The 13732-nt window shown below is 29.3% G+C and overlaps 1 protein-coding gene across 1 annotated transcript in view; it reads left to right on the top strand.

Annotated features, from left to right (window-relative positions):
* Positions 1 to 12197, top strand: part of LOC145330460 (allatostatin-A receptor-like) — a 44391-nt gene extending 32194 nt beyond the window's left edge. The window contains exons 9-11 of the mRNA XM_080175093.1: positions 2327 to 2425; positions 9881 to 9967; positions 12087 to 12197. Of these exons, the coding sequence (XP_080031219.1) occupies positions 2327 to 2425; positions 9881 to 9967; positions 12087 to 12197 (297 nt within the window). The remainder of the gene's footprint in view (positions 1 to 2326; positions 2426 to 9880; positions 9968 to 12086) is intronic.
* Positions 12198 to 13732: the final 1535 nt, after the last annotated feature.

Raw genomic sequence — 13732 nt, 5'->3', positions numbered from 1 at the left:
TTAAGGCCTATAGGGGCGTAGGCGCTAGTATTTGATTAGATGTTATTCTCATTATTAAAATTAGACTTTATTAGTATTTTTATACTATTCTTGTAAGATTTTAGGCTGTTTGAAGGGTTCTAGAGTACCTAACCGATTGAAGAATAGAACCCCAAATATTTGCTTTTTACTTATGGAGTTTCTACACAATTCTTTGCTGTTACTATTTTTTTTGCTAGTTTTTAAAGAGACTCTTGAAAAGGTGATATCATCAGAGATTTAAGTAATCAAATCTTTTTAGTGCATTTTTAGGTATAACCTCTCAAATCAATTTTTGGACCACAGCGAACTCCCCTCTCTCATGCAAACAACTCCCATCCCCTTTTTGTTCGCAAATATATTTCTAGCTCCCTGCAGTTACCTACAGATTTTTAAATTTGATACACCTTAATTTAAGTTTTACACTCCCCCCCCCCCCCAAAAAAAAAGGGAGAAAGTCAAAACCTGACAATCCTTCTGCAATTAAATCTTGTGACATTCCGAGTTACGGAACCTAAAGCATGCATTAAGGGGCTTAAAACCATCGCAAGACATAACTTTAAAACAAAATAGCCTAAAAAAAGCTTTCCTAAAATAGAGAGCTTAAGTAGATCTTAACAAAATAACAACTTTTTAAGATAAGATTATGTATATTGCCTGTATAACATCTACGCATCTAATATAAGGTTGCAAATGCTTTTATTTTCATTTGATAAATTACTTGTGAGTGAATGAAATAAATTTAGATTCCTTTTGCTACTTTTCTTTTAATAGATTCTGTCAAAAACAGTTAATGTCTGCGTTTTAGTATTGAGATAAATGCGTAACCTCTTTAAAAGTTTTCTCCTGGGAAATGTTTGTTTATCTAAGAACTTGTTTGTCCATGTGTCTATCTGTCTGTCCGAATGCAAATATCTCAGTAATTGCTTTTCCAAAGTGTTCTACTTTACATTTAAAATCTTTTGTTGGATTATTTAGCTTCTCCAGAAAAAGACCATAAAAATTATAAGACCCCTATAAAGATTATCAGAATAATAATATTATTTGCCTGGCAAACAGACGGTCAAAAATATTACAATCTTAGGATTATCCAATCTTTTTATGGATGCTTTATTTCTTGTTTTTAAATGAGTGGTAAAAAGATAAATTTTTTTTAAAAGGATAAAATAAAATATACTAGGTAATAAAAATGATTTAAAAAAACTAGCAATGTTGATGAGAATAACCAAGCTTACTTTTTTTTAATACCAAAGAATTCAAAAACAAGGATGACAACACCCATAAAAGCTTTTAAAAATTAATGGTGTCTTTGGAGTATTAATGGATAAATACTTTTTATATTAATGAAATGTTAAAGATTGTATTTAAGCACGACGTGAGTTACACACTTAAGCAACGTTAAAATCTAATAGTTGTGTAAATGTAGAAAACCTTCGTTTAAAAATAAGATTTCATATAAAAAGTTGTTTATATTGGCTTGTTAAGAGGTGAGAAACATAAATGTGAAAAAGATTTTGGATGATTAATGTATTTTCTCAGTGGTAAACAGAGAAAAGGGAGAGAAATAGTTTTCATGCATAGATAGATAGATAGAATTAAAAACAAAAACTGAATTGGAATTTTTGTTAAATAGGCTTATAAAATTGAGTAAAATAATTATAATAAAAGAAGACCCCCCATAAAAAAATGATGAAAATACTACAACATAGGTGTAAAATGATAAATATAAGATATTGGTGTAATAAAGTTTTTTTGAAGGCACGATTGGGAGAGTAACATTCCCTAAAATGGATAAAAATATTTCCTGTCGTGCTGTTTTCGAGTTTTTTTTCTATACAAAAACTCACATACAGATAAAAAAATAGAAATAATTGAGACAAATTCAAGCACAGTAGCGCCAAAATACGGAAAGTTGAAAGATTGGAGTTGAAACAAAACTATAGATGGGATTATACCTGAGATCTAATTATATTTCAAATTCTCCTCTATCCTTTGTGAAATAATAAAATTGAAATGAAAGTGGGTGTAAAAGGTTTAATACATTAATTTTTCATTCCAAGCTCAGACAAGAAAATTGTTTGACTTCATTTCTCCAAAATCAAATAAACATTAAAATATATGTACTTTACATCTAGTTATCTATCTATCTGTCTTTTGGTCAGTCTGTTTTTGTATTTGTCTTATTCAAAGTGAATCATCTGCTTTTGGTGTGTTTTTGTTGTCTGTAATCCAATCATCTATCTATCTATCTATCTATATCTATTTATCTATCTATCTATATCTATTTATCTATCTATCTATCTATCAGGATCCAGCTACTAACAGTTCAGTGGCCATGTGTGTATTCCTGGAGAACTCAACACTGCCAGGAATTGGTGACGTGGCCTGGAACCAACTAAACTTCCAGGTACTAACTGACATATTCAAATCCTATTTTAAATCATACATTTTAATTTTAATATCAGACCAGACAAGCAAAATTAAAGACAAAACAAACGTATAAAGTAAGCTTTTTGGTTTGGTAAGGGTATAAAATTTGGATGATAAATAATAATATGTATGTAATCTGTTGGAAGTTTTTAAGACGTTGCTGTTGAGATACCACGCTTTTAAAACCAATTGACAACAACCATTAAAATATTAATTCAGAATATTGGCTACAGAACAATTTAAAGACGTTATGAATTATTGGCAATGATATCTTTTCATTTTGTTTTCATGAATATTCTATACCTGCGTTAATAAGCGAACGAACAATTCTAGAATGCCAAAATTAAGATGACATGTATCCGATACGGACAGACTGACGGATATCAGCTAGCCATAGAATGTCCTTGCTCCTAGTATTGGCAGTTTCTCTGTTTTGTTAATTACTTGGATCAATATGAGGATGAGTAAAAAAGATAAAGAAAATACTTTATTACGTGTTTTTACATAGTAGCATAAAATTATTTACTTACTATAATACAAAGTGGAACGATGTCTGACGGTACAAACGTCAGTCTGTCCGATAGTAGCAAAGTCTATGTAAGTGAAAACCGATAATGTTTATATATATACAGGGCGTTTAAAAAAAAACTGCGTTTTCCGGTTTTGGGAAACAACCAGTAGGAGTATGAAAAAAATAATTATATATTCTTATTCTCTATAAAAAAATGGATTAATTTTATAAAAGGTGTTTATTGATTACTCTAAAAACAACGGCGCATTTTAGAGTTGATTAATTCTAAAAAGCATGAATGATAATTTTTTCGGTCAGTTTTTAAGGCTTTTTATATTGTTTTATAAAAAAAATACTATTCCTATCTGTCTAAAATGATAAACAAACTTATTTTATTTTCATTTCAATTTTTATTCAACTTATTTACAGGTTTACTGAAACATAAAACGCATTTTTTTATCATAGACAATTACGGTCAAACTTTAAAATCTCCGCCCACTTTTGGCATCTAATTGAACTGAAACTACTTAACGGACATTTATAATCCACCCCTCCCCCCTTCAAATACGGATCAAATGTTTTATATTTACGGTCAAACCATAAATCTCAAGTGCATACATCAACATTTAAGCTAGGTTGCACTTTTAAGTAAATAAAACAAACTGCTGTAACTTTTTTGTTTTTAAAGATAACTTCTTGGGATAAAAAGTATTTTAATTTTTATGTTATAATCTAAAATACAATAAAGAGTTAGTCACCTAAAGTTTGTTCAACCAAGAGAAACGAGAAATATTGCAATTTGTAAGGATTTTTCATACTCCTACTGGTTGTTTCCCAAAACCGGAAAACGCAGTTTTTTTTAAACGCCCTGTATATGTATATAGTTTTAGAAATTTGGCCTAATATGAATATGTTTAAAAAGCTCAATAACAAACGTAGTATCTTATTAATGATCGAATTTTTAGTTTTTGCCTTTATCTTTTTTTTACTGTTTTAGATAAACAATATAACATAAATATTTTTTTCCTATAAGAATAAAGTAAATTCCTCTTCAATTAGACTATAAATTCAACTAAATAGTATAGTCTCAATGTTATTTTGTCGACCAAAGAAAAAAAGATCAATCAACAATGAGATGCTTCAATTAATTACATTTTATGAAGATAAACCCTCAAAAAATTACTAATTAGGTCAATAAGAATTGAACGTAAAATATATTACTTTTTTTATAGAATATATTATCGTATATTTATTAGCTAAAGCATTTGAAACAAGTATTTTATCATACTTCTTTTAACAAATGCAGTTTCAGTTTGTTCCATCATACCCCATTAGAGCATTATAGATAGAGAGACAGACAGACATGTATACACACAATTATTGAGTGGCTATGCTATTGATAATTGAGTTTCTACATTACGAAAAATATATAGAAAAATGTGTTATTTTCATTGTTACTTTTTTCATGCTTTTATATATGCATTAAATGTAGGGGTAAAGGGAACACCAAAGAATAGTAAATTAATGTACTTTTAAATTAATATTTGAATTATTGATTTTTCATTTTTTAATGCTTTACAACTTTGTAAAGTTTAGTTTTGTTAGAACTGTTTAAGTATTCGCCTTTTCTTTTAAAAAATAACTAGATTTATAACATTTAAACTTACCCTTTTTTATAGATTTTATAATGCTCTAATTTAGGTTTAACTCTAAATATTAATCAAACGTAAAAATATAAAAGTCAATGTCATTAAAACGACATGATCCGTTATAATAATTTTGTCACAATTTAATAGTAAAATTGCATGATACATTTAGCAAAAAATCTACTGCTTTGCATTAACGTAGTTAGATAGAAAATATATGGGGTAAATTGTTTCCCATTTGTTAACAGACAAAACAAGTTATAAAAGGACGTTTAGATCAATGAGCTGCAATAACCCGCTATCTAAAAACTTTTTTGCCGGGGAGGGGGGGGGGAGGGGTTTATAGAATACTCTCAAATCCGCAAGCAGCCTGTTTTGAATAAATAAAAAAATTTTTTTTTTTAGGGGGGATAAGTAATATTTTGATTTTTGTGGCTTCAAAAACAACATATCCCAGATAAAAAAAGAATATTTTAGATTATAAATACATTAATTGTAAAGTTATATTACGAAATAATCCGTAACCAAAGCAGAGTTGGAAATTATTGGATGCCAATATAACAATTTTTTACATTTTTTCATATTTTCCTCTTTTTTTGTTTGAGTTAGCTATTAGCTTAAATATATTTAGAGTAGTTTGTATTCGGTAATGGATATAAAAAAAACGTGGATATATTGGCAGGGGAAAATGTGTCGTCTATTTAGGTTGCTAATATTACCTCATTTATTGGTCAGTTCGTTCATTTATTAGAGGGGGGTGAATGGGGTATAGCGGATATCGTTATTTAGCCAGCTGGAAGTATGTCTTTATTAAAGAACAAGGAACTAATTAAAAGTAGTTTGACTTTATAATAATGTTTGATAGTAAAATAATATGTAGATTTATTTGTTAATTGATACTGAGAGTAATACTAATGAAAGTCTGCGTTAAAATGCAAAATACAAGCAAAACAGCAAAACTCTTTTTAAAAAATATGAGGAAAATAATTAAACAAGGATGAAAACATTCATAAAAGCAAAGCTCTAAATTCAGACGGCAGGACAAACGAGAATTAACACTTGTAGAGTGTTAGAACTTTATAAGCAGAACATTAATTAAGACAAAACAACATAGTTAATAAATTAAGTAAATGCAGAACTCAATTATAATTATTTATAAAATACTTTGCTTAAAATATTTTACCTTATTGTCATAAGAATTAATGTTCCAAAAATCAGATGAATTGGTGATTAAATTATAATAAATTATTGTCAAAAATTTTCAGTATGTTTTAGATAGATGAACATATTTTCTATTTAGTAACGCTTAAAGAGTTACTACTAAGTTGTAACAGGAATCATCTTACAAAGTTTGAAACCAATTGGACAATTCTTACATGTCTAAATTAACTATAGGAGCCATCTGTACGTATAAACGTGAAGACGGAGGTACACACCCTACTAATAGAAAACCTTTGCTTTTCTTGTTTATCTAATTTGTTTTTCAAAAATAATTTGGTCCTCTTCTTTTTGAAAAAGGAAAGTAAAGTTTGAAAGGAAAAAAGTTTAGAATTTATTTGCATCAAAGGCTTAATCCGGTTTCTAAACCTTTCCATTAAATAATCTAGAAATAGACGGGAAAAAGTTATATAAGAGAAATGTCAATCAGTTCAATCTTAAGCTTCAGACAAAAAAACTAACTACTTTAAATGATAGGATTTTTTGTGCATTAAACGAAAAAAGTAATTGAAATAGGGTATAAGTTTGCACGAGTCGTACCTCTAAAACTTCAAAACTACACATTTAAATATCATCACCTAATTCTAGTATATCTTTTATTCTCTGTTTGATAAATGAATTTCTGCTAATCCCACAGAAAAGGAGAGAAATCAAAAAGAAAGGGAAACGTTAATTTTTTAAAAAAGAAATAAATCAATATGTTTGGGATTCGTAGTTAAGGAGATGCTATGCTTCTCAATCCTAGTTATTATAGGAATTATTATTTTGAAATAACTAAAATACAACTGTCCAAAATATGATTTATTATTTTAGGAATTTTCTTTCAAAGCATAAAGATGGATTGACGTATGGACAAATATTAAATGTATGCAGAATTAAGGTTTTAATCAGATTTTCAGATTTTGTTGCTTTTTAAAAGGGGAAACTCTATTTATTTTAAATTTGGAATACGTTAGATTCTTTGCACTTTTTTGTCCTCATCAAATTGGTAGGGTGTGTGCTTGTAAGTTGTCTGTCTATATGTATACTTTGTCATTTTAATTTTTGTTGGCTAAAAGCATTAGAAAATAATTTCTAATTATTCTATGCAGTTAATGGAAGTCTGCCTGTTAAAGTAGTTGGGTGTATCTCTTAATGGATTTTTTTGTATTAAGTTTCAGAAAATGATTTCTATACTATATACATTCCAATTAGCGTAGCAGATCTAAATTAACAGAATGTGTATGACAATATTAAGCATTATTAACTCACGCAATATTGTCATAGATTTACCTGACGAGTGCTAGGTCAGTTGTTTTTAACTATTAATTTCGAAGTTATTTTTTATCATTTATGTTTGTTTGTCCGTTTGTCTGATTTGATAAGCTTCTCTTTTTTTTTATAAATGTACAAACGTTCAAATATTTAAACTAAAGGTAGATTCAATATTGTCATAAACTAAATTTATCTCAGATTTAAACGAACACTAAAATACAAATAACACTTTATAATCCCCAATACTCGGTTTCTGTCATCTATACTTTTTGTTTCGGAAATATAATTGTTCTTTTTTTAGTCAATTCTAAAAAAAATATCATTCTTTAATTAATACAAAAAAGTACATTTTATTTTATACTGATTTTTGTGGTTAGTTTAGGAAAAGTTCAGCTAGAATGCTCTGCAGGGATTAGCCACATCTTTCTTGCCCTTTCACACAGCAAATAGCCTAAAACCTGAGAGTTTACTACAAATTCCTTCAACAAATGTTGTCTAAGTGAAACTAAAAAATTAACTTTAAAAAGTACACGTTTATACTGTCCAGTAATGGGCATGATACGAAAGTAACAAGTAAACGCTTGAGGCTTCAGTAAAATTATTTACTTTCTCAGGAAATACAAGATAAATAAATATGATAAAATTATATAAAACGTTTGTCTGCGTGTAACTTAAAATCTCTAAAATAGTTATTGTATAATTAATTGTTAGAATAGTTTTTTTAACGCTTCGTTAGCTTCTAGAGTATCAACAAAACTGGTATTAATATTTAATACTATGTTTTTTATTTTAATATTCGTAGATAATTGTCTGTAATACGATGTTATAAATGATTTTGGAGTATGGCTGAGAACCGGTTCTATACCTTCGGATATTAATCGATTTCGAAGCCATACTAGAAATTTTATTATCTAGTATTTTATATATTTCAAACCTCAAGGACGCCCAAGCTTTTATTTTTTAATGAGTAAAATATAATTTTTGGCTGAATTGCAAAAACACAATAAAGTTGAGTAGTTGATATGTAAACAAAGTTTAAAATTGATTTTGATTCACAATAATTTCTGATTTGCGTCAGTTTCAATATTCATATTACTCACTATGTACTATTTGTTACTCTTTTAACGTATTTCTTATTACCACTAGCGGCTGCATACCTTAGACGCTTCTAGTGGCACTTTAAGGAGAGGGATGACATTGAACCCACACTTCCAATTTAGAGACATTATAAGAAATAAAAAAAATGCTAGGAGAGCTAGGGGTGGGGGACTTTTTTTCTAATGATGATTTCATTAGGGCGCAGAAAAACCCTGTTGTCTTAACCTCTTTTCGAGGAAGCTTTGTGTTTATCAAGATCGAAATTAATTTCCTTATTCACAATTCCAATTCAGCGAAAATGTCGTCTTTGTTTGACTTTCCTTTCCTAAAGAGACGCGGCATGGAATGTTGTTTATGTTTTGGTGTCTCCACGTTCTTTACTTTTGAATGATATGTGAGTGGATGAAGATTTCGGAGAATAAAGTCGGGCCTATCATTGGTCTCATAGTGCGTGAACAACCCTAGTATACCAGGTGCTTTAACCATAAGAACTTCAGGTAGAATTTTCTTCATTTTATTTAAATTGAATGGCGTATAGGACGGATTTATTAAGTTTAAAGGCTTTAGCCAGCTACACATGAAACTTTATTATGATTCAATTATTATGTTTTAGTAAATTTTATGTGCCTTTATTTTTGCATTTAACAATGATCTATCAAACCAAATAATTTTCCTTTAAAGCCAAAGTACCCAAAGATTCTTAACCGTAGAAAAAAAGATTTTTAAAAAGCAAATAATATTACGTGGTTATAAAAACTGGAATTTTGTATTAATTGATTTTGTAATTTCAGGACTTTGAAATAGTTTGTATCAATAAATCTATACTCAAACCTGCTGTTGAAACTTGATGGTTCCTGGTGTTGGGGGATTTGTCCGTAAGACTAAGATCTCTAGAACTTCCTGCGAATTCGGAAGTCATACTTAACCAAAGTGTCATGGTTAAGACACCTGTCCTAGAGCCCATTACTATATAATTCACTAGCGGTTGCGCAACTAGCATCTAGGGGCTCTATATTCGAAGGAATATGGATTTGTAGAAAAATAGCCATACCTATACTTTTATATATATATAAAAAAAACAAATAGACTTAAACCATCCCGGAACCTATGAGCAGCTTCACTGTAAAGGAGGACCATAACGGCTCAACGGTTAGCGAGATCCTTTGCTACAGACAATTAAAAAGCCTACCACTTTATATAATAGGATAAAAGTGTGGTAGTTTTATACCAGAAATACACATTACACAATAACCATTTTCTTTATAATATTAGAGTAGCTTTACTATATGAACCTGTAAAATAAGAAATTTCTATATATGCATAACAATATAAATAATTCAATAGTAATGCTTTGCCAGGGAGAGAGGGGACATTGGACTGTAAACTATATTAGTCCTTAAAAAAAATTAAACTAAATTTGGTTGTATAAATCAGCAGTTTCCATAGTTTTTCTGAAATGATTTTATTTTATATAAAGAAGAGTAATGTGTATTATTAAAAAAGTATAGTAACTAAATGACCATTGTGTTATCCCTTCAGATCCTTGTGCCTTAATGTTCTTTTTGTTCTGACGTCGCATATTGTTGTGATATAGAGACACTGATTAAAGGAAAGCTACGCTGAACCACTCAAACTTATGAGAAGACAATCTACATATTTTAACTCTTTTACTTTCACATTTAAATAATTCTTTTGTATGTTTCAGATTGGATTCTTTGTATTTGGGTATCTTCTTCCCCTCATATTGATAACAATTCTGTATTCACTTATGCTCAATAGACTGTGGAAAAAGGTAATTATAAAATCAATTTTTAGTATCAAATATTTTTTTTTCTATATCAAAGTACTAGCGACTACACCCCTAGAGATCTCGACCCTCCCTTACTTTTAATTTTAGATTTAAAAAGAAAAAGTTAAAAAAAAAGTTTTTTGGGAGAGGCTATTTTTCTCTAAGGGTGATTTTTTTGGAGGTTGGTGGTACCCTCCCCAAAATAGTAATAAACCTTTCCAGAACCAGAGAATTTACATGGTAAACGATAACCATATCAGTTTAGCGGTTAGCGAAATCCTTCGGTACAGATAGACAGACTTCTAGAATAAATATGAGACGAAATAAAATATATTCTAAAGTATAACTACACTTTCAAGTACATTTATCGCAAGTTTTGTGCACACAGTTTTTCGGCCTGTTTATCTTTCTCTGTGTCTAAAGATGTCGCTGACCGCTGAAGTGATATTAAGCTTTTTATAAGTCCCGGGAAGGTCTTTTTAAAAATTTGGGGAATTGTACCTCAACCATCTCGAACCCTTATTTAAAAAAAATTAAGCAGATAGTTAATACATAACTCTATTTAAGTTCCCCTAGAAGCCTCTAGGGGCATGTACGCTATTTCTTTTCCACTGCTTGTTTTGTTTTATGAATGCTTGTCTTAAATGATGAATATAAGCAATAGTTTTATATAACATTTTATTCATAAGAGAATAAAATCCAATTTAGAAAATAATCCAGGCAATGCATTTCTTACACATGAATATTTTAACCTGTATGCAGATCTAAATTAAGAATAGTCATTTATCGCATCGTATTTTAAACAGATTTCCGCGGATATAAATTAATTTTTTAGTCCGTGCCTTCGGTACTGTTTTTAATTTTATAATTGTACATTATCATATTCGTTGAAAACTGGATATAATACGATGCTATACATAATGTTTCAGTATGACTGCTAACAGGTTCTAATCCACTGGATATTAATCGGTTTCGAAGCGATAATGGAAAGTAATTTTTAGCAGACGGGAATTTGTTTTTCTCGTATTCATTCGAACCCGGTGGATAGGAACCGGTTTTATCCATACAAAAAAACTATGTCTAGCATTGTATTATATCCAGCTTTCTACGAATTTAAAAATGTACAATCATAACATTAAAACCAGTTTTTTAGCCCGTGCCTTCGGCACCTTGGGTCTAAAAAAACTGGTTTTAATCTTATAATGGTACATTCTATATCCTCGGAAAGCCGTTTATAATACGATGAAAGAAATAACTATTATTGTATCTAGTCACATATCATTCATTCAATAATAAAAACAGTGAAATTTTTTCAACCCAAGAATTCAAATTAATTGCTGACATAATAGAATAAAAACTAAAGTACCCTTTCATTCTCATTCTAAACAATAATGGGTTCCTATTGTCCCAAATGAGGAAACGGGGATATAGACTTTTATATTTATAGGTAAAAAATAAGGGGGGGGGGGAAGTTTGTACAGTTATAGGAAATGAAAATTCAGTATCAAATTTTGGCCTGATTGTATCTACCTGTAAAACTTTGAAAATTGAATTTTGGGACTTTCCTTCTAGGGGCTAGTGGGGCAAAAGACCCCCCCAAACACTAAAATTTTAAGTTATGAGCTTATTTTTTAAAGATATCGAGCTGATTTTTTAAATGGAAGCTTTTATTGCATAAATGAGTTGATTAGCCATCTCATAATTCATTTTTGGACTTTACCTCTAGGGGCTTGTAAGCTCAAAACTTTTAAATTTTGTATTTGGGGGGGTTGTTTTACCCCAAAAGACCCTAGAAGTAAAGTGCAAAAATGAAATATGGGGTGGCTATTCAACTCATCTATGTAATAAAAGGTTCCATTTAAAAAATCAGCTCGATATCTTTAAAAATAAGCTCCTAAGTTAAAATTTTAGTGTTTGGGGGGTCTTTTGCCCCACTAGCCTCTAGAGGGAAAGTCCCAAAATTGATAAGGTTTAAATGATTAGATTATGACAATTGATATAAAAAAAGTTTTCTTCTAGTTATGAGTATATTTTGAAGTTACTATACTCTTTCTTATTAGTAACTGACTGTCTTAGTAGGTTTGGTAAAAATATTTTATAACATGTTTTTAATATTTTTTAGGCCCCAGGAGGAAGACAAAGTAATGAAGCACAAAGGAAACAATTTGAAAAATATTTCATGTTTACAACTTTATTATATGAAGTGTTTGTTTGTATCTTAAGATTTCAGTAAATACTTAACCGATTTAGTTCTCCAATTTATGAAAGATGATTTGGTCATTTAATTTTTTATTTAAGTCTTAAGATGGTTTCATGCTAATTTTCTGCCCATCCCTACCCCCATGAAAAGCTAAAGCAGCTGCTAGTTAAACTATAAAGTACACAGACATACAGTTGAACATTTTATTGACATTTTGGTTGGGGGGGGGGGGGATTTATTATTTAAGCGAATTTATATGCCTTTTTGATATTTTAGCAGAATCAAAGTAAAACAACAAACTATCTATGGATCTAATTGATTTGAAAAAGCTTTGTTCTATTTGCTGTATTAGTTTTTTAGACGACTACTTCTGTATTACAGTTTACTGTGCCAACAATATTGGTTGTAGTTATCATCTTTCAATTTTCAAAACATATTCGTTGCGATCAAAATATGAAGAAACATTTTTCATTCTTTTGTTCATTTGACATTTTCGTACAGAAAAAAGATTAAGTCTTTTTCTTCAGAGTTTGAAAAATTTAAATATGAATGGATAAAATATGTCATTAAATAAGGATTTTCACGTTATTACACAAAAAAATTAACATAATAATTTTTTGGATAAAATCATATTCTGTTTTTTCAAACATTTTTAAATTCTTTTCAACTGAATATTTTCTTCTTATTTTTTTTTATAATTTTAATAAATTATTCTATTAATACTTCGCTCTAAATGTGAGGTTGGAGGTTTTTCTCCCACAATAAATTTATCTTTTTAAAAATGGATTAATCGTAGTGTTTTCCCAAAAATAATGTTTTAAAAATGATATCAAAGTAATGTCAGCCATGGCCTCTTAGTTGACGTCATCTGAATGTCGACAAAATGCCGTCAATTTCAACAGGGGGATTATCTTGCTAAAAACTTAATTTATATACAGTCAAGCTATTGGAGGTAAAAAGTATAATCTAATATAAATTTACAAATACCAGAAGTACAGAAATACTCAAGTGAGAAAGATCCATTACAATAGTATTCAACCTTCTTCCTTATGACTCTAGTATTTATCAAGTTTTTATGATCCATCAAACTCCCACCCTCATGTTCTATCTAGTTATTTAAAAATAACAAAAGTTTTATTTTGATTGTTGGTTTTCACTGAAAATTAAGACTCGCATAACATTAGATATATTTAATACTTAAAGATAATTTAATTTGAACGGTAAATTAGATCTTAATGGACAAAAGGACAACGTCATACATTCTTCCAACGTCATTGGAATGGAGGGATTCTAAAAATGGTATAACTTGAATGGAAAGAAAAAGGATATTGCTAAATAAATTGTCAAGTGCTGATCGGTTTTCTTTCTTTATCTGAATACCTCTACCACTTCACTCACAATACTCTGATAACATTGGTGGTGTTACATTTCTCCTGCATTTTAGTTCATTCGCCAAGATATCAAAATATCAGAATATATCTAGTATTAGTTTTAAATTAGTAGCCTCAACAAGCTTCCTAAATAAAACTTGAACATTAATAATAACAAATTGTGCTAAAAAATAAAAT

This window comes from Acartia tonsa, chromosome 10, assembly GCF_053477335.1.
Source record: "Acartia tonsa isolate MP-2025a chromosome 10, ASM5347733v1, whole genome shotgun sequence".
NCBI classification, from domain to species: domain Eukaryota; kingdom Metazoa; phylum Arthropoda; class Copepoda; order Calanoida; family Acartiidae; genus Acartia; species Acartia tonsa.
Note: the sequence above shows the minus strand (reverse complement) of the source record. Positions and strands in the feature narration are given on the sequence as shown.